This window comes from Eschrichtius robustus, chromosome 9, assembly GCF_028021215.1.
Source record: "Eschrichtius robustus isolate mEscRob2 chromosome 9, mEscRob2.pri, whole genome shotgun sequence".
Lineage (NCBI taxonomy): Eukaryota > Metazoa > Chordata > Mammalia > Artiodactyla > Eschrichtiidae > Eschrichtius > Eschrichtius robustus.
The window spans coordinates 39,788,980-39,811,474 of record NC_090832.1 but is presented as its reverse complement, the minus strand read 5'-3'; the positions used below and the strand labels follow the sequence as shown (position 1 = coordinate 39,811,474).

General features: G+C 37.1%; 1 protein-coding gene across 2 annotated transcripts in view; it reads left to right on the top strand.

The window, feature by feature from the left end:
* The first annotated feature begins 1,002 nt into the window (after positions 1–1,002).
* Positions 1,003–22,495, top strand: part of HSF2 (heat shock transcription factor 2) — a 35,753-nt gene continuing 14,260 nt past the window's right edge. For both annotated transcript variants that reach the window (XM_068551335.1, XM_068551334.1), the window contains exons 1-5: positions 1,003–1,197; positions 15,898–16,006; positions 16,181–16,308; positions 17,164–17,288; positions 19,471–19,546. In XM_068551335.1, coding sequence (XP_068407436.1) covers positions 1,105–1,197; positions 15,898–16,006; positions 16,181–16,308; positions 17,164–17,288; positions 19,471–19,546 — 531 coding nt within the window. In that variant the 5' untranslated portion in view covers positions 1,003–1,104. The remainder of the gene's footprint in view (positions 1,198–15,897; positions 16,007–16,180; positions 16,309–17,163; positions 17,289–19,470; positions 19,547–22,495) is intronic.

Below are 22,495 nucleotides of genomic sequence, written 5' to 3'. Positions count from 1 at the left end.
GAAAAGAGAGACAGTTTTATTCCCAATGAGGAGATGGGAAAGACCGGCACAGACAGGTTAAGGGATAGCTCTAATTACATACACTACCAGTGTAATTAAATATCCACTAATGTGTCCTTGAAGCTGGGTCTAAACTCATATGCTGACTCCTTGTCCAATATTTCTTCCACTATTCCAAATCTGTAAAGGACATACAGGGATAATTATCTTAAGAACATACCTGTAAAGTACTTACAGGAACAATTATTTTAATTGATTAAAACAGAATAAATGATACTATTTCTTTTTATGCTGCGCACATAGTGCGCATTCCATGTCTGTTAAACAGCATGTAAGCTGCCTATTACAGTTCTTGGTTCACTGTAGTACGTGTTTAGTAAAGAGTGATTTATTTAAATTCCTCTATTTGATAAACGCGTTTTATAGGAACGATTTTTTTCCTAATGAAAATTTAAGGACAAGGTTCATTATTATTAACACAGTTTCAATTTGGGGCCTAGCAAATCATGCTTGAAAGCTGCTTTTTTTCCCCCCGCGTGAACTATTACACTCCTTCCTCCTGCCTGACTGGCGCAACCCACACTTTGCCTACCAAACTTATGACTCAAAGGCCCCTGAGGACTTTCTGTAGCCTTGCAGACATAGCCCAAACATCCAAAGCTGCTTCCACGTGAAACAACCAAACACAGTCCCACAAGCAGAAGATCCGCTACAGCGAGAGCTCCTATAGACAGGGCAAATGAGAAAGCAGCGTCCCCCTTTGCTCCCACCCCTCCCCATCGGCAGCATCCAATTGCTTTCCTCTGTTGTGCGGTCGGCTCCTGGGATTGGTCGGGAACGGGACCGGCGCGGGACCAGTGAGCACAGGCCGAGCGGGGAGACTGGTCAGTCACGTGCGGCCGCCGGGTTACCCCGCCTCACTGCGCGCCTGGCGGGGCGGGGCGGGGCGAGGTGGGCGGGGCCCGGGAGCTGCTGCGCCTGCGTTGTGGCCGTTCTCGCGGAGCAGCTGCTGCCGCCGCCGCCTCCGCCTCCGCCGCCGCCTCCGCCTCCGCCGCTACCGCCGCGTTTGGGTGTAGAATTAAGAATTCCTGCGCCTCGTTAACAATGAAGCAGAGTTCGAACGTGCCGGCTTTCCTCAGCAAGCTGTGGACGCTTGTGGAGGAAACCCACACGAACGAGTTCATCACCTGGAGTCAGGTAAGGGTGAGGGCACGGCGGCCTCCGAACCCCCTAACTAACGTCCTCCTCTCTCGCGCTCTCCCGCGGGGTTGTCTCTCGCGGCCTGCGGCTCGACGCCCTCTGTGAGGCCCGCGGCGCGGGGGTGGCACGGGCCTCGGCGTGCAGCCTCGCGGGGGACCCCGGTATTGTTCGCGCGGGGAGCCGCGGGGGTCCCGGCCGGCGCCGCTGGCTCAGGCCGCGGTGGGGGAGGGGCGGCCGGCGCGGGGCGCCGCGGCCCGGGAGACCCCGTAACGGTCCGACCCGGGCGGCGTTCGGAACCAGCCCGGCGGAACGAGGGCGGCCGACGAGCCGAGGGAGCGGGAGCCACGTTACTGCACACTCATCCTCCGTCCTCCCGCCGGGCTCGCGGGCTGCGGCTCGCTGGGGGCACGGGCAGCTCTGGCCGGGATCTTCAACGCGGGGTTTATGTGAGGCAGTCTTTACCTTCGCGACCTGATTCTCGCCCCTAAAACAGACACACAGTCCGCCTCGCATCTGAGATCTTTATGAGGACGGCAGTCAGGGAAGGAGGCAAATGTTCAAACGCAGGTTACTGCTTATCAGGAGGCTTGAAAATATTATATAGAAAATGGTACGTTATTCTTTCGCGATTCTGAGCCATTTTCATAAACGGATTTTTATGGTTACTTTAATAAAAGTGCCAATAGACAGGTGTTCAGTACCATAGTGGAGAGCAAAAACGAATCACTGAATTTCACTAAACAGTTGCCGGCAGTGTGGTGTATAGATGTCTTGATTATTGGTTTGATCCCAATTCTGCCACTAAACAGGCTCCTTATCTCGTCTGACCCAAGTGTCGTCGTCCATAAGATGAATAGGTTACTTAGGTGATCCAAGACCCCCTCTAGTTCCAAATACTGATTCTAATTAGAATGGTTATTACACAAACAGAGCATTCGCGTTACAATACACTTAGGCTATTGGAATCGTTTTGTGAAGGGGAGTGGAGTTCTCTTATTTTAGATGGTCATTTGTTTTGGATATTATCTTGTTTAGAGGCCTGGAAAAGAGTAAGTGAAAACTACCTGCACAGTGCCTGGCACCTGTTAAGTGCTGAGTAAATGTTATCTCCCCTCTTTCTCACTTTCTTTTCTGTTCCTTTTCTGTTCTGTTTCCTATGCTAGGAATCCTCAGTTTTATTATTTTACCTTAACAGGGAGCACTGTATTGAGTACGTGAAGTTTTGACTACTGTAACACCACGGTCTGCCTTATATTGCTGTCATTTGTTTATTTTCTTTATCTCCCTCTAGGACTTAATTTTCTTGAAGGTCAGTAGCATCGAGTGGATGTTGTGCATTAGGCATTTGATGAATTCTGCACAGTTGTACAAAGAAGGGGTGAAAATAAGGAAGCCAGCCACCAGTATACACTTAAAAATAAACAGATGTCTCATGCTTTTCATCAGTCATAAGGATTAAAAGTTGACAAGGATGGATCAGCACAGACTGCAGTTACTGAGCCTTGTGCATGTGTAAGAGATTGGACTGAGAGTCTCCCCACTCCCAAGCTGACTTTATCACACCTATTTGTCTTGGGTGGGCCTTCTTGTTTTTATTGCCTAGAAATGGTACCTAAATATATTGGAAATTGGTTTTAGTTAAAGGATATTCTGTCAGCAGGTCTAATAAATTCTCATTAGCCAAATATTTTAATAATATTTTTATTTTATGGGCAGTATTAAATGTGTAGAGTTTCATACTAATCCATAAATGCATCATTTTATGAATTCTAAGCCAAATAAACAAACCACTTAAAAATCATTCTTATTTTTTTTTCCATTATTAAGTCTAAGCTTATGTTTTGGCTACTCATTTTTTAAACACATAGTGGGACAATTAAAGTATAAATTCAGTGAGGACAGGGACAGTATCTGTGCCAAGGGACCCAGTAGGTACTTAATAAATGTTTGATGAAGCAGTGAAATCCTTGGACTATGTAATGGAAATGGTAGGAATGATAAAAGTGGAATGATGCCTGAAAAGAATCTCAAAGATCATCTGGTTTAGTCTCATTATATAGATGAGGATTTGAAGCTTAGAAGCTTAGGTTAGATTATTTATCTATAATTACAAAGCTAGCATTATTGGAGGTGGGGCTCTAACATAGATTTCTGAGCTCCCAGATCATTCTTCCATCAACGGCCCTACACTTAATACAGGTCGTCACAGTATTTAGTTTTTATACCAAAATGTTACTCCTCCACAAGTCAGTGGACAATTCTGGATTAATGTCTAGGGCTATGCTTAGTTGCCTAAGGAAGTTGTCTTACATTCCCACAGATTTTTCCGAAAACAGTGTTAACAATGAAAGGTAAAACTTTAATTGAACAATGATGTTAGATGGAAAAACCAAAATAATTTACTCTCATCTTTTATAAGTTGCTGTTTATGATTGTTTCTGGTTTCCTTCAAACTTGTTTTGCTGGACTTCTGTTGAGGTAATTTAGCATTTATACTCTCTGAGTGAAAATCATATTAAGACCTTTTAGAAGTAGCAGATGTTTGGGAAAGGAGGCGATCTTTTATGCAATTGTTTTCACTTGTGGAAAATAATTTACTCTAGCTAGAGTATAAGGCAAGGAGAGAAAACTTACCAACTGCAGTTTGAAAAGCTTGGCTTAATATTCCTGAAGACTTATATAACTTTAGTTTTCCTTGAAATTTGTAGTATGACAGAAATGAACTAATACCCCCATTGATGTCATTAATTGTAGAAATATAATATTCTGAACAATCAAAATTATACTGTTATAGACTCAAATAATAGAAATGTCTTTAGATTCTGAGTGTCTTTAAAACATACAGTACATCCCCCAAATTCCCCACTGATATTTCTCTTTCTTTTTTTGCCTGTTTTTACATTTCCTATAGCTATTTTGGCTCTGGTAGGCAGTCTGTTACCAGAATCGAGGACAGGGATAGTACTGTTGAACAACCTAAAGCTGTTTTAAATGTAACAGAGTCCTAAACAGAGGGCACAGGTTTAGCTTGGTAGCAACTGGGGAAACTTGATCTTCAGGGGCAAGAAGTTGTGGAAGTTGAATGGAAGTTCTTGCCATTGATCGTAAGGAACAGCCTTTACTGTTACTGATATATGATACTCAGTGTATGTTGAAGTGAAGCAATATTAAAAAAAGAAAGAACTGTAAAGTCACTGTTTTACCAGTGTTACTGCCTTTGTCTCAGTTCTTCAGGTTGCTTGAGAATACCAAGAAGGGATTTCCACTAAAGACTTCATACCCATCTGTTCCACCTTTTTGTGCCCTATGGCAGTCTCTACTTCCCTATCCATCTCAAGTCAGCAGAGACAAATCAGGAAACAGGAGGGAAAGGGAGCAAAACCAGAATTTGTCCAGTGTTTTCTAGCTGTTTCGGATGAATTTGAACAGTAGATCTTTAGACTTGCCAGTGTTATGGTATTGTTTTGAATTTCCCAGCAGTACTCTCAAGTGAAAACAAGAAAGGCCACAAATGTGGCAGAATAGGGGTTAAATCCACTTTAGATGGACCTACAGAAAAGTTGACTGATTCACAGACAAGTATTTTTTATTTGTATACGTAAGAGAAAGAGCTAGAGACTCACAAGGAATGGTTGGTAAACATTAAGAAATTATAGACTGGTTGTTTAAAAAAGAGATTTCTATTTTGGAAACTGTTTTAAAGTAATGGGGCTGAAGTATTAGATTATTATTAAGAGTATTTTGGACGTTTATAACCAAGAGTACCAGTTTGAGCAGAAACAATTACTATTTGGAAGCTTGCTAACATTTATGGGTTAGGCCTAAAGAGAAGCTACCATCCTTCCCACCCTACTGAGTAATAGTGGCTTTTTGTCCCTTATAAAATGCATAGGGAGAGTTCTGTGTTGCAGTGCTTAAGCTTCACAGGTTTAAACAGCAGTAAGGTAGAAATTTTGCACTCAAAGAAGTTATTTACTAATTTTGAAGTAGAGACTGAAGGAATACCATAAGCAGAGACACAGAATGATATTAGTGAGTTAGGGTTGTGTGTGTTTGAGAGAAAGAGCAATATAAACAAGAGGCATTCATCTCCTCATTTGATATATATAATCCAAGAGTTGAAATTCTAAAAATATAATTTGGTCCACTGTGATCAAAGACTCATTTATTGTCACTCACAAATAGTTGTGACTCTGTTACAACCAGACAGTGTGCTAGGTAGTAGGAATTCATTCAGTAGTTAACAAAATAGCTGCCTTCATAGATCTTACATTTTAGTGAAGGATACTGATAATTAAGAAGTAAGCAAATACAAATAATATAATTTCAGTTAGTGATAAGTAACAAAATAAAGCAGGGTAAAGAGAGAGTGCAATTAGGAGACAGAAATCACACAGTATTTTGAACAGAGAAAGTTTAATAGGATAACTATATCAGGAGAATTGGGGTAAAGAAAACTCTAAAGAAGATAGGAATAGCAGTTATAAGAAGCAACCATCACTGGTAGGCCTAAGAGCGAGTGCCCAAGTAAGAGCCCTTCCCCGAAGTCTAAGACCTTGTTGGAGAGAGAATGACCATATCTCACTGAATGGCAAAGACTTCACTGATGCCACACTAGTGGGACTTACTAGAAATCCATCCTTCAGAACTTGCCGGGAAATATGCTTTCTAGGGCAGGGGTTGGCAGATTATGGCCTGTGGGCCAACCATGTGTTTTAAAAGTAAAGTTTATTTGGAATATAGCCATGCCCAGTCTACTTACATATTGTCTGTAGTTGCTTTCTTGCTACAGGGGCAGAGTTACGACCTTATGACCTGCAAGCCTAAAATATTTATTGTCTAGCCCTTTAAGAACATGTTTGTTAACCTATGCTCTAGGGTACCCTAGAAAGCTATTCATGGAGAGATGCCTGGCCAGAGATACTCTGATTTGAACCCTCCCAAGGGAGAGGGAGTGTTGGGGGAAGCTGCTGGCCTTAGGGTGCTGCTGCCTTCTGTGCACTGCAAGAGCTAGGTGCTGGAGAACCTTCCTGCACAGCAGGAACCTGCCAAGGACACACTGGAACCAGGAAGGGTAATCCCTTCCTCTTGTAATATCTCTCTAGTATCTTCCATGACAAAGCTTAACACCGTGCTCGAAAAGAAAGATAGTTAAGACTCAGCTCCATATTTGCAGAGCAGACATTGAAGAATGAATTTGGCGCAGTAAGTTCATAACTAGCATGTAAAATGACTGGAATCTGTTGTATTTTAGGCAGAGTGACGATGAAGCCTCTTTGGGGAGGTGATATGTGAGCAGAGATCTGAATGATTAGAAAAGATGGGTCTGGCAAAGGGGAATGGAAAATGTAAAGGCCTTGAGCATAGCATGTTCATATGATTGCAGAAGCCCCATGTGGTTGGATTATCTTTAGATAACATGAGAGTGAGGTCAGAGAGGTAGGCAGAAGCCGATGGTATAGGGCCTTAGGGCATGGTAAGGAGATTGGAATTGAGGGAACTAGTTAGAAGACTATCACAGTTTTCCACTATGGGATTGAAAATAGCGTGGCTGAGACTAGGGTAATAGCAGTGGAGGTGGTGAGCAGCAGATGTAATATCTACTTTGAAGGCAAGGTCACGGATCTTAATGATAAATTTTCTGGAGTTGGAGGAGAGATAGAAAAGAATTAGAATGACTCATGTATTTGGCCTGAGCAACGGATGGATGATGGTGCCATTTGCTGAGATGCGGGAAGATTCGGAAAAGTGCAGGTGGGGATTCTGTTTGGCCATGTTAACTTTGAGATTACAAATGGATCGCTAGTATTACTTCAGACATGTTTTGTTTTGCTTGCATTTCACTGACCACACTTGGTCATACGACCACACCTTATTTCAAAGGAGCTGGGGAAGTGCAGTGCTGGAAAGGAGAACAGCATGAATGACTTCTGTACTCCAAGACCTTCAAGTGGCAATGTTGAGTAGGTTATTTAGATGATGTAACACTCTGGCATTCAAGGTGGAGTTTGGAGCTTGTGAGTGGTAAAGCCATGGGACTGGATGAGATCATCCAGGGAGACAGATGAAGATAGAAGGACTTGCAAGATAGGGTATTCTGATATTTAGAGGGTATGAAGACAAGAAAAAGCCAGCAAGAGAGATTGAGAAGGAACAGTGAGAAAGGAGAAAACACAAGGGAGTGAGGTCATATAAGTTAATGGAAGAAAATGGTTCAAGAAAGAGATGATCAACCATGTCAAATGCTGTTTTGACTTTTCTTATACACCTCTTCTGGTGTATATAAGCAAAAATTTCTCTAAGGTAGTTACACCTACATTGAAGAGTAGAATTTCTGGAAAATAAGGTAAGACATGCTCAACCTCAAGATTAAATTATTTTCCAAAGAAGTCAAATCAGCTTGTACTCCTTTTAGCCATGCATGAGATTTCCCATTAATTTGTCTCTTCAAAACTTGATATTCTCATTCTTCTGAGTTTTTACCAATCTAGTGGATATAAAATATTATCTCAGTGAGGTCTTAATTTATATTTCCCTCATAATTAATGTGTTCAAACACTTTTTCATATTTATTGGCCATTTGTGTTTCGTATTCTATGAAATGTTTGACCATTTTTCTATTGGGTGGTTTATCTTTTATTATTTGTAGGAATTACTTGTAATTCTGCATCTTTTTGGATGTATGTGTTGCCTCTGTCATCTCCTAGTTGTGGCTTTTTGTTTTACTTTCTTTTGATGAGTATAAGTTCTTAATTTTAGTATAATTTAATAGATCAGCCTTTTTTGTGGTTCATGTTCTTTGTTTCTTCAGGATGTTTTTGCTTTCCTACCCCAAGGAGAGAAAAATACTTTTCCATCTCTTTTTTTTTTTTTTTCTTCTGAAAGTTTTAAAGGTTTGAATTTTATATCTAAATCTTTAATTCACTGGAATTGATTTTTGTGTGTGGTATAAGGGATCCTGTTTCATTGTTTTCCATATTTGGTTGTTTTAGCCCCTTTATTGAACAGTTTCTTCTTCCTCTAGTGATTTGTGTTGCTACCTCTGTCTTATAAGCAAAATTATATGTAGATTGTGTTTTTGTGTCTAGGTTCTCTATTCTGTTCCACTGGATAATTTATCCTTTTTCCTGTATCACATGTCTTAATTACTGTAGCTCTGTAAAGCTTTTTGGGAGGGCAACCTAGTCTTCAGGAGTGCCTTGACTACTATTGGTCTTTGCTCTTCCATATATGTTTTAAAATCAAGTTCCATTAAAGAAAAAAAGCAAACCTGTTAGGATTTTTTTAATTGCAATTGTACTGAAACTGTAAATCAGATTAGGGAAAATAGGTATCTTTATGATATGATATATTCATGGGAACAAGGCATTTTTCTAAATTCATTTTGTTATTTAATAAAGTTTTATATTTTTTGCAATTAGATCTTGCACAGCTTTGTTAGATTTTAGAGATATTTTAAATGATATCCTTTAATGAAAAATAATTGCTGTTGCTGGTTATTAGAAATACAAGTAACATTTGTATATGGATAATAAACCAGTGAGCTAATCATTTTACTGATTTGGATTCTCTAAGTGTACATCCATAGGTGTCTGGATATGACAGTTTTGTTCTTATTTTCAGACCCTTATACCTTCTGTTTTTTTTTTTGCAGTGGCTAAGACACCTCAGGGTGTCAGATAGAAGCAGCGATCATGGGATCCCTTTCTCTTATTTTTAAAGGAAATGTTTTAAATATTTCCCCTTTAAGTTATTAGCTGTTAAAATTGAGAATTTTTAATTTGCCTTTTTGTTATTGATGACAAAATTAATTGGGTAGCTTAGAGGGGACAGGGCATGCCGGGATGGAGAATACAGGAAAAAGTTGATTTTGGAGTAGGATGATGGGTTTGAAATAGACAAGTGAGTGAGTCAAAGAACATTGTGTAAAAATGTTAACGATTGAAAAATTCAAGTGGGAAATTTGAGATGGTCAGGGGCAGAGGTATAGTTGTGATAATCATTATACATAATAAAGTCAGTAATTAGAGAAATTGGTGTGGATGAGACTGCCTAAGGAAAGAGTATAAAAGGTATCATAATCAAGGATAGAAACTTAAAAAACCCACTACCTCTTGATAGCTGGAAGACAATTGAAAAGAAATATGAGAGATAGGAGACCCAATGTATAGTTTCAAAGGCATAAGAGCAGAGCATTTAAGAAGGGGAGTGTCAGAAGTGCCAAATGAAATGCCACAGAGAGGTGTAGGAAGATGAGGACTGAAAAGAGGGCATTGAATTTGGCATTTGGCATTTTAGAAAAAACAGTTTCAGTAGAGGCACAAAAACTGAAACCAAATTTTAGTGAGAGTAAATAGATGGCCCTGAATTGGAGAAGGGGGCTTTAAAATATTTGTTTGTCAAATTTTTCAGTGAATGAAAAGACAAATGGGATGGGTAGATTGAGAGGAAGTAAGGTAGAGGGAAAGTCCTTTTAAGATAGAAAAAGATGTATGCATTTTAAAATTTTAATAGCTACTACCTAATAACCAACAGTGGTTATTTTTAAACTTTAAAAATTTTGCCAATCTAGTAAGTGAAAATCATTATTTTGCTGTACATTTTATTATGAATGAGATCCGATCTTCTAAATTTCACATTGGGTGTTTCATCTTACTGATTTGTTAGAAAAATTTTAATTAATGCAGTTAATCGTTTGTCATAAATGTTGGATATATTTTTATGTTAGTAAGCTTTCAACTTTATTGAATTTTTTAAATGTCTGTTGCCAGTTAAGTTTAAGTTCAGACACAAGTAATAGAAATCCAGACAACAATGGCTTAAACAAAATAGAGATGTACTGTATTTTTCTCTTACATCTGAAGATACTGAGTCACCTTCTCAACCTTTCAGCCATACTTAGTTCCTCTACTTCAGTGATTGCTGGAGCTCTAGCCGTTGGCTCCAGGTTCTGAGCAGGAATATGAGATGTAGGGGTTTGACACTTTGAGTCTTTTCCCTTTTAGAAGCTTTTGTGGAAGCTCCGCTCAATCCATTTTGCTTATATCTTGTTTGCCAGATGTGTTATTTGGCCACCTTTGCTTCCAAGAGGGACTGAGAAATGTATTTGTAGCATCAGACAAAATTGTGTTAGTAAGAAATTAGAGGAGCATCCATGTTGTTGCAAGTGGCAGGATCTCTTTTCTTTTTAAGGCTGAATGATGTTTCATTGGGTATGTATGTATAAAATATATCAATATATGTATAAAGTATGTATATATATATCTCACAATTTCTTTATCCATTCTTTCTTTGTTGGACATTTAGGTTGTTTCTGTGTCTTGGTTATTGTGAATAATGCTGCAGTGAACATGGGAGCACAGATATCTCTTAGAGATACTGATTTCATTTCCTTTGGGTATATACCCAGAAGAGGGCTGCTGGATCATATGGTAGTTCTATTTTTAACTTTTTGAGGAACCTTCATACCATTTTCCATAATGACATTACCAATTTACATTCCCACTGACAGTATACAAAGGTTCCCTTTTCTCTTCATCCCTCACCAACACTTGTTGGTTCGTTTTTTTGTTTTTTTAGGAATAGCCATCCTAAAAAGTATGAGGTGATATCTCATTGTGGTTTTGATTTGCATTTCCCTGGTGATCAGTGATGTTGAGCACCTCTTCACATACTTGTTGCCCATTTGTATGTATTCTTTGGGAAAATGTCTAATCGAATCCTTTGCCCATTTTTTAATTGGGTTGCATCTTTTTGCTGTTGAGTTGTGAGAGTTCCTTATGTATTTTAGATATTAATCCTTTATCAGATATGTATTTACAAATATTTTTATTCCATTAAGTTGTCTTTTCATTCTGTTGATTATTCTTTGCTGTGCAGAAGCTTTTTAGTTTGGTGAAGTAGCTTGACTTGTAGTAGTCATTTCACTGTGCATGTGTGAATATATGTTAAATCATCATGTACATCTTAAATATATACAATTTTAGTTTTAAAAAATAAAAAAAAGTAGAGAAATCTGAAGATAAGGTAGGCAGCTAGTAGTCTCCATGAATACATTTATTAATTTTTACCTGTATGACTTCTGGGGTTTTTTATGTGATGCTTTCAAAAGCTTGGTTATAAAGAGTGAGGTAGCTTTGAGTTAGCATTGAGCTTTTGTTTTTTCCTTCCAAATGGAAAGTTTATTAACTAATCCTTTTCCCTCCTAATTTTTCCTCCTGATTTGAATGCTGCCCTTACTTATTACCTATTAAATTCTCAAATAGATTTGCTGCTGCTTCTGTTCTCTCTAGTCTGTCCATTCAGCTATTTGAGTATCCCTTCTTTAGTACCAAACTCTTGTAGACACTATAATTCTGTTGTCTGTGTAAGGTAGGGTTAACACCTCTCTCTCCATTGTTTTCAGTATTTTCTTGCCTATTTGTTACATAATTTTTATGAAATGAACTTTAGTATCTAATATTTGGTTGTGTTAGCGTCTATTCACCTTGTCTCCAAAAACTTTTTTTTAATTGAGAGAGAAGTCAATGCACTGGTTAACTTAATTAGACTTGACATCTTTACAACACTGTCTCTCTGTAGTTTAATATTTCCTTAAAGGTCTTGTGTAGTCTTAAAATTTATTTTTAGATACTTGATATTTTTCTGTTGTTAGAGTTTTTTATTCCATTTTAGTTTTAGGTTTTTGTTGTAAAATACATATATCTTAAGATTAACCATTTTAACCATTTTTACGTGTACAGTTCAGTGACCTTAAATACATTCACTTGTTATGCAGCCGTCACTACCATCCATCTCCAGAATGTTTTTCATTTTCCCAAACTGAAACTTCATACTCATTAGACAGTAATTTCCAATCCCCTCCTCCTTAGCCCCTGGTAACCATTCTACTTTCTGTCTTTTTGAAGTTGAGTATTCTAGATATCTCATATAAGTGGAATCATACAGTATTTGTCCTCTTGTGACTAGTCTAACTTAGCATAATGTCTTTAAGTTTCATCCACATTGTAGCATGTGTTCTTTCTTTTTAAGGGTGAATAATAGTCCATTGTATGTATGTACCACATTTTGTTAATCCATTCATCTGTCAGTGGACGTTTGGGTTGCTTCCGTCTTCTGGCTATTGTGAATAATACTGCTGTGAACATCGGTGTACAAATATCTTTTTGAGCCCCTGCTTTTAATTCTTCTGGATCTATATGTAGAATTTTAGGATCATTTAGTCATTATGTGTTTAATTTTTTGAGGAACGACTGTACTGTTTTCCATAGCAGCTGCACTATTTTATATTCCCACCGGCAGTGCAAAAGGGTTCCAGTTTCTCCACATCCTGACCAATACTTATTTTTTGGGTTTTTGTATTTTTTTTTTTTAATAGCCATCTTAATGAGTGAAGTGATATCTCATTGTGGTTTTGCTTTTTATTTCCCTAATGATTAGTGATGCTAGGCATCTTATGTGTTTATTGAACATTTGTGTATCTTTTTTGGGAAGAAATATCTATTCAAGTCCTTTGCCCTTTGCTAATCAGGTGGCTTGTTTTTCGTTGTTGTTGAGTTGAAGTTTTTTTTAATGTATGTTATGGGTATTAACCCCTTATCAGATGTATGATTTGCAAATATTTTCTCCGATTTTGTGGGTTACCCTTTCACTCTCTTGATAGTGTTCTTTATGCAAAAGTTTTTAAGTTTGAGGTAGCCTCATTTGTGTGTTTTTGCTTTTGTTGCCTGTGCTTTTGGCGTTATCCAAGAAATTTTTGCCAAATCCGTTGTCATGAGGCTTTTCCCCCTTGTGTTTTCTTCTAAGACTTTTATAGTTTTAGCTGTCACGTTTAAGCCTTTGATCTGTTTTGAGTTGATTTTTGTATAAGGTAAGGAGTCAACTTCATTCTTTTGCATGTGAGTATCCAGTTTTACCAGCATTGTTTGTTGAAAAGGCTGTTCTTTTTCCGTTGAATTGCCTTTTTTTTTGGCTGAGTTGGGTCTTGGTTGCTGCGCGCGGGCTTTCTCTAGTTGCGGCGAGCAGGGGCTACTCTTCGTTGCAGTGCGTGGGCTTCTCGTTGCAGAGCACGGGCTCTAGGCGTGCAGGCTTCGGTAGTTGTGGTACGCGGGCTCAGTAGTTGTGGCTCGTGGGCTCTAGAGCGCAGGCTCAGTAGTTGTGGCGCGTGGACTTAGTTGCTCCACGGCATGTGGGATCTTCTGGACCAGGGCTCAAACCCATGTCCCCTGCATTGGCAGGTGGATTCTTAACCACTGCGCCACCAGGGAAGTCCCTCCATTGAATTGTCTTGGCATCCTTGTCAAAAATTCTTGGACTGTATGTATGAGGGTTCATTCCTGGGTTCTCTATTCTGTTCCATTGATTGGTCTGTTTTTATGTCACTACCATATTATTTTGATTATTTTAGAAGGAAATTTCAAATTGTTTATTTTTTATATGGAAATACACTAGTGACTATTTTTTTAATTCTTATTTTATATTGGAGCATAGTTGACTAACCATGTGTTAGTTTCAGGTGTACAGCAAAGTGATTCAGTTATATGTGTGTCTATTCTTCTTCAATTTCTTTTCCCATTTATGTTGTTACATAATATTGAGTATAGTTTTCTGTGCTATACAGTAGGTTCTTGTTGGTTATCTATTTTAAATATAGTAGTGTGTACATGTCAATCCCCAAATCCCAGTCTATCCCTTGCCTCCCACCCTTCCCCCGGTAACCATAAATTTGTTCCCTGAGTCTGTGAGTTTGTTTCTGTTTTGAAAATAAGTTCATTTGTATCTTTTTTTTTTTTTTGATTCTGCATATAAGCAATATTGTATGACATTTGTCTGACTTACTTTACTTAGTATAGTAATCTCAGGGTCCATCCATGTTGCTGCAAATGGCGTTATTTCATTCTTTTTGATGGCTGAGTAATATTCCATTGGGTATATGTACCACATTTTCTTTATCCATTCATCTGTCGATGGACATTTAGGTTGCTTCCATGTCTTGGCTATTGTAAACAGTGCTGCAGTGAACATTGGGGTGCATGTAATCCTTTCAAACCATGTTTTCTTCTGGATATATACCCAGGAATGGGATTGCTGGATCATATTGTAGCTCTATTTTTAGTTTTTTAGGGAACCTTCATAGTTTCCCGTAGTGGGTGAACCAATTTACATTCCCACCAACAGTGTAGGAGGCTTCCTTTTGATCCACACTCTCTCCAGCATTTATTGTTTGTAGGTTTTTTGATGATCGTTGTTCTCACTGGTGTGAGGTGATATCGTCTGCCCATTTTTTGATTGAGTTGCTTGTTTTTTTGATATTGAGCCCCATGAGCTGTTTGTAAATTTTGGAGTTTGCAAATATTTTCTCCCGTTCTTTGGTTTGTCTTTTTGTTTTGTCTGTGGTTTTCTTTGCTGTGCAGAGGAATTTAATTAGGTCCCATTTGTTTATTTTTGGTTTTATTTCCATTACTCTAGGAGATGGCTTGAAAAAGATATTGTTGTGATTTATGTCAAGTGTTCTGCCTATGTTTTCTCTAAGAGTTTTATAGTATCTGGTCTTACATTTAGGTCTTTAATCCATTTAGAGTTTATTTTTGTGTATGGTTTTAAAGAGTATACTAATTTCATTTTTTTTACAGGTAGCTGTCCAGTTTTCCCAGCACCATTTATTGAAGAGACTGTCTTTCCTGTATTGTATAGTCTTGTTTCCTGTGTTGTAGATTAATTGACCATAGGTACATGGGTTTATTTCTGGGCTTTTCTATCCTGTTCCATTGATCTATATTTCTGTTATTTTGCCAGTACCATACCATTTTGATAACTGTAGCTTTGTAGTATAGTCTGAAATCAAGGGGCCTGATTCCTCCAGCTTCATTTTTTCTTTCTCAAGATTGCTTTGGTTATTCAGGGTCTTTTGTGTCTCCACACAGATTTTAAGATTTTTTTGTTCTAGTTCTGTGAATAACGCCATTGGTAATTTGATAGGGATTGCATTGAATCTGTAGATTGTCTTGGGTAGTATAGTCATTTTGACAATACTGATTCTTCCAATTTAAGAATATGTTATATCTTTTCATTTGTGTCATCTTTGATTTCTTTCATGAATGTCTTACAGTTTTCAGAGTACAGGTCTTTTGTCTCCTTAGGTAGGTTTATTTCTATGTATTTTATTCTTTTTGTTGCAGTGGTAAATGGGATTTTTAAAAAATTTTTCTTTCTGAACTTTCGTTATTAGTGTGTTAATTAGTAGCTAGATATCTTACTGAATTCTCTTGTGGTTTTTCAGTTGATTGTACAAAGATATAATTATGTTTATTGATAAAATATGACTTTCAAATTTTATCTTATTTTTGTCTTAATTGCATTGGCTTTAAAACATTGTTAAGTAATTATACTAGTTACATACTGTATTTTATTTGTTTTTGATTAGAAGAATGGAAATCTTTCTAATATTTAACTATAAAGTTTGATGCAGCTTTTGGTTTGATACATACTCCTAAACTTTTGAGATTGACATCAAAAAGTTAATTGCAGTTTGGAGCTTAATTGAAATTTGTAACTTAATTGCAGTTTGTTTTTGCTGCTATTAACAGGAATAAAATGATGGTCTGAAGGTGTCATGGAAGGACTGCCAAGTTTTGGGGTTCATATGTATCACCTAATTTCAGAGGATCTTAACTAATTGACGTTTTCAATTTTTTTCAGAATGGCCAAAGTTTTCTGGTTTTGGATGAACAAAGATTTGCAAAAGAAATTCTTCCCAAATATTTCAAGCACAATAACATGGCAAGTTTTGTGAGGCAACTAAATATGTGTAAGTATGGACAGCAGTTTAATTGGAGTACTGTCATCAGTCACTGATTAAACCATTTCCCCCATTAGGTTGATAAAGGAAAATATATTCCATAGAAGCACCATTAATTTTTAAAGCTTTTACTTTTGTCTATTTAAAATTTTATTCAAAATCTGAATTTTGAATCTTTTTCAGATGGTTTTCGTAAAGTAGTACATATTGACTCTGGAATTGTGAAGCAAGAACGAGATGGTCCTGTTGAATTTCAGCATCCTCACTTCAAACAAGGCCAGGATGACTTGTTGGAGAACATTAAAAGGAAGGTGAGCTATTGTTAACATGATTTAATTAGGGCATTAACATGTAGTATACTTGGCCAAGACATATTTCATTTGTTGAAATTAAGAAGGTACTGAAATACACAGGTTTTCTTGTTGGGACAACTTAAACTAATAAAGCTTTAATTATTTTGTCCTCTATTTTTTTTTTCCTCTGTGCTCAACTGTATGGAGGGCTCAGTCTTTAAACACTTTTTAGAGGAAAGGAAATGTTTACATTCTGACTTAGGATAAGGAGTCATCTATATTGTGATGGCTCACTCCTTATAATTTAGCTTAAAAAACATAAGTTCCTACTAGAAAGTCAGCTGTCTGGAGGGCCTTTTTCTTTAGTTCACTGCTGAATATCTAGTGCTCAGAATAAGTCCCTTATATATAGTAGGAATTTAATAATACATTTTTGAATGGATGATATGTTTTGCTGAAATAAGGTATTTTGACTACATTCACAAGGTGGGGTGGGGGGCGGTAAAAGGGTAGTGGGCCGTGAAAGAACATGGTCTTAGCGTGCAACTGTTCTACATAAATTTAATTAAAAGTGGAATGCAATAATAAATAGGCTTGGGGAAATTACAGGGAATTTGACAGAAGGAAATGAAAACAAAAAAAAAGCCCTTAAGTTGCTCCTGCTCATGGAAACTTTTCCACATTAAAAATATATAAATAAACTGATTATTCCTTATCCTCTCTTTGAGCTATGAAGTCTATTCTTTTCCTGGGCTTTTGGAAGTAAATCTCACTTCCTGGACAGGCTACAAAAACGTCTTATAACAGGGAAGTTTTGAATTATAATCATGGTGTTTAGTATTTGTTTAATTTCCTACATTTACTTTTTGAAAGGTTTCATCTGCAAAACCAGAAGAAAATAAAATTCGTCAGGAAGATTTAACAAAAATTATAAGCAGTGCTCAGAAGGTGCAAGTAAAACAAGAAACTATTGAGTCCAGGCTTTCTGAATTAAAAAGGTAAAGTAGTATTTCCAAATATAATCCTAATATGGGGGTTGGTGTGTATGTGTGTGTTGAGGTTTGGAGGTTGGTGCTTTAAGTACCTAGATTACATTGTTGAAGCCAAGATCAAAAGCCTTTTTCTTAAGTATTGATTCCCTTTACTTTTTATTTGTAGCCATAGACTTTACCCCAATATTGTATTTTCATGATGGTGTCGAAAGAATATATAAACCTGGTCAGTCAAAACAATTTGATACACAAGTGTTACTGATGAAATAATAGATCATTAAGTTGGTGTAGGAAACTATGATTCTACTTAGGTTGACTTTCATATGTTTACACACACATGAGGACCACAAGCCATACTACAGGGACTTCTCTGGACCCAGTGGTTAAGACTTCACCTTCCAGTGCCAGGGGTGTGGGTTCGATCCCTGGTTGGGGAGCTAAGATTCCACATGCCTCGTGGCCAAAAAACATAAAAAAGCAGAAGCAATATTGTAACAGATTCAATAAAGACTTTAAAATTAGTCCACATAAAAAAAATCTTAAAAAAAAAAATACCACATACGTTACCTAACTTTTCTTTCATAGAAGTTTCTTAGGACATTTTCTATGTGGCCTATCTTTTAGGAAAAAGTAGGACACAAAAAATAGGGAAAAAAGGACACTAGAGGCTTGTCCTACTTGATACTTACTTTACATAGACTTGGGAAAGTGATATTCAAACCTTTTATCTACAGAAAAGTGCTGTATTTTGTTTTAGTACAATTTTTGGCACCGTTATCCTAATGCCACAGTAACAACTTGTGTATAGAGTAGACCTATATTTCTCTTCTTAGTAAGTACTTGGAATTCTCTTACAGTAAATAGGCGCCAAGGTCTTAAGAGTAGTTATTTTATGTATTGTCTGTCCCATTTCCATTGTGGGACGTTAGTTTAGCTATTCTTAACTCAAGTATCTTCATTGAGAGTAACCTTGGACTTTGATTCCCTTTTTCAGTAAGCCTTAATTTGAAGTTTGCTTGTTTTGCATGTTTTATTTAAGCACTTATGTTGGTTTACTCTATGTATCTTGTGTCTGTTGAAGTGCCCTTTGACCCAGTTCCTTGAATCTCAGGTTTAGCTTTTAAGGAGTGGGATCCCAAATTCATCCTGTAAGTCTTAGTGGTAACCATTCTCCTACTTATCTTTAGTAGGCAGATGACAGTATCTTTATATTTCTGAGTCAGAAAAAGTACAGTAGTTATTCAGTAAGTATCAGAATCTTATTTTCTGTGCCCTCTATATTTAAATTCAGTCCCTTTTGTAATAGTTTGGATTGAGGAAGATGGCTTTTGTGTAAATTAACAAAAGAGCAAAAATTAGAGCATTTAATAGAGGAATTATCTTTCAGGCCTTCTCAAAATTATCATTGCTGCTAACATTTAATAACTGCAATTTCAATAGAAGGTGGTGAATGAAAGAAAAAAAAAACTATTACTGCTGGGCATATAATTGGTTTGTCATGTATTTAGATATGCTTTTAAAAAAACACATTTTTTAATATGCTTTAAAAAAACCAAACATTTATATGCTTGTGTTTGAGACAGATCTTTAGACAGTTTTAGAGTCTTATAGACTTTAGCTCGACATCAATACTTAACCAAATTGTCTGTGTGATCTTGGGTAAGTCTTCTCAGTTCTCTGAGTCTGTCTTCTCATCTATAAAATAGAGATAATTCCTTTCTTGACAGATTTTAGAGAAGTTTAAGTAATACACATAAAATGTTTAGAATAGTGCCTGGCATAGCAAGTGTTGGGTAAATGTCATTTCCCCTTTAAGAATCGTTTCCTAAGCACAAGTCCTGAATTCACATGGTAGCCGTAGTTGAAAAGTTAGCTTATTTTTTAAACAAGAAGTAATGAAGCAGATTGTCAGAGGAGTAAATGGCCTACTATGTATGGATGTAAGCATAAATCTTAAGTTTTTGTGCATACATTGCCATGAGTAGAAGATACTACAGTTAGGAAGGAAGGATTCTGGAGTTGTGTCAAGGTTAGTTGCCAGTCTGTGTAATTGAACCAAAGTTTTCCTAGTCTCATAAAGATATATAGTAAAAACTAGTTCAAGTCTGGTATTCTTAATTAAAGATATTGAGGTCTGGCTTGTCTGACTGAATTTTTTTATTTTTATTTTTCATAAATGATAACATAGTGAGAATGAGTCCCTTTGGAAGGAGGTGTCAGAATTACGAGCAAAACATGCACAACAGCAACAAGTTATTCGAAAGGTAAGCTTTTTTCTCTGTGACTGTAATCTGCATTTGTTTAATGAGTACCATTTGTGACCCCCCCAGAAATCTCTATTCAGTAGTCAGTGATTGATCTTAGTTTCTTATGTATTGGGCACACAGAAGTAAAACTATGAAATCAAACAAATTAAGCCAAGTGTTACATATTCTTTGTAATAAAAAAAATTTCTTATTAGCTAAATGTAGTCATTCCATACCTCCAGATAATGTTTCGTTAACTTTTAGTAAAATATTTTTGCCTGATATAACAACTTTATTATACTTCATTCTTGGTAGTATAATCAATATACTACCAATTTCTTAACATTTTATATAAAAGACATAGCTTTACTGTGTGGGATTTTTTTTTTGTTTTTTGTCTTACTATTTTTTATTCTAAAAGGCATAGATATGGTCTTGGAAGATAAATGACTAATATTTTCAAGTCAGTCGATCAAACTATGTGTTCAAAAAAATGAGTTATAAGTGTATGCCACTATTAGTATGTGCAGAAAAGCAGTTAATGTAGTGTTGTAAAATAAATCCTAGATTTTAGTATATAAGCTGAAAATTACTGGGGGAACAGAAAATCTCTCTGCTGCAATTGTGTCCTTGTGATTTAATCTTCTCATATCAGCTTTCATATGTTAATAAGAGGTGAAACATAAAAGTAATTAAGGCAGCTATTTTTTGCTCATGAGTAAACTGGACTAAGTTTAAGCAACAGGTTTTATGGGGGCAGGGAGGGTGGGAGAGCTTCAGTTTGTTCCTAGTCAGAGGCCGTTAGCTAAAAATAGTGTTATGACTGAAAGGATATGGGTGTAGTGGAGCAGGCTTAGAACACAGAGATGAATGGTAGCTGTAGCCTTTGGCCCATAGTCAAAACAGATATACTGATTTTTAAAAATAAGTATGCAAGTGAAGGTTGAATGTAGGATTCAACTTTAAGTGTTTAGTCCAAGTACATGTATTTTTAAAACTTCCATAGTTGATTCCAACTTGAAGCCCTGTTTAAGAATACCTGATTTTAAATGATAGGTTTACCTTAACCTGTCCTTTATTTTTAAAATCTGTTTATCTTTTTCAGAAAACAATGTTATGGTTAAATATCAACTCACAGTACTCCATAATTTGTTGGGGTTTTTTTCTTGAAAGCAAGGATAGTTGGTAAAATACTTATTTAACATTTCAGTTTTTCATGAAAGCTAACATTCTTTCTGCTCAAATTTGAGTTTGAATCTATGTGTTTTAGTGGGGTTAGGGAGTTTACGTAATGCATGATGACAGGCGATAATTTTTTCTCTAGTCCTGGAATTTGTTTCTAACTCTACCATTTACTGTTTGGCCTTGGATTAATTGGAATAATATATGGGAGGTGTCTGTTATAGAACTTGTCAGCTAAAGAAGTCCAGTGATGTAAATGTTAAATGCCTCATCTTCTCCTTCAGGAAACGAACTCTAAAACATAATGCCAAAGTGTCAAAAGAGACCTGAAATACACAGCAAATTTCAGGAGAAATTTAGCCAGAGATTCATGTTCTTGTAAATTCAGCCAACTAATGTTTTAAGAATTTTCCCTAACACTTTTTTATAAATTAACAAAAGTAATTGGACTATTTCATAGATACCTTTAAGGTTAAATGTTGTCTTTTCATCAGCTGTCAGCATTTTCTTTTGAATAAGCAATTTAGTGGCTAACCTCCTTTTCATAGACTCTAATGCTGTCTAACTATTCAACTAAAATGTCTATATTTTTCTCCATGGCAAAGTTAATACTGATTGTAAGGCAAACCATTTAGTAGCCTCGTTTGGAGGAGAATGTACAATATTAAAGCTATACAATGTGTGTTTTCAATGGACAGTTCTCTATTTTAATTACGTAATTATATTTCATAAAGCTTGTACAAGGAACTCTTCTGCAGAGTCTAAATTGTCATCAGTCACTTGGCCTTTATTCATAACACCTCAGTGATATACTGCTGCTTTTTTTTTAAATAAATTTTTTAAAAAAATATTTATTTATCTTGGGCTGCCTCGGGTCTTCATTGCTGCATGCGGGCTTTCTCTGGTTGTGGCGAGCGGGGGCCACTGTTTGTTGTGGTGCGCAAGCTTCTCATTGGGGTGGCTTCTCTTGTTGCGGAGCACGGGCTGTAGGCGCGCAGGCTTCAGTAATTGTGGCACGTGGGCTCAGTAGTTGTGGCTCGTGGGCTCTAGAGCGCAGGCTCAGTAGTTGCAGCGCACGGGCTTAGTTGCTCCGCGGCATGTGGGATCTTCCCGGGCCAGGGCTCAAACCTGTGTCCCCTGCATTGGCAGGCGTATTCTTAATCACTGCGCCACCAGGGAAGCCCCTATACTGCTTTTAATAGTTTACTTTTTTAACTCCTTTAGGCAGTATAATTTCAAGGCATACCCTAAACCAGTGGTTCTCACATTCACCTCAGTATCACCTGGAGGTCTTGCTAAACAACACATGTTGCTGGACCTCATCCTCAGCATTTAAGATTCAGCAATTCTGGAGTGAGGCAGAGAATTTGCATGTCTAAAAAGCTCCTAGGCCAGTGCTGCTGGTCCATGGACCACACTTTAAGAAACACTATCATAAAATATGAAGGATTGTTTGCATGTCTTGATCTGTTTAATAGTCTTTTTCTAAATTTAATCAGACTTTGAAGATTAAATCAGCTTCCCGTGATTGTCAGCAGGAAGCTTTGACAGATGTTCGGTGTCTCAATAATAATTTTTCTAGAGTTAGCCAATAAACTTTTTCTAACTTGAAAATATTAAGATCTATTCTGAGAGAGTTGGCAATTTCTTTTGCCTCGAATTGTATTACCTGGTATAAGAAAAATATCTGTCAAACATCAGTTTTCTTTTCTGCATCATAATCTTCTTGAAAGAATTTTAAGTAAAAATAGGGATCTGTATCCAGGCATGCTTGGTACTTATCAT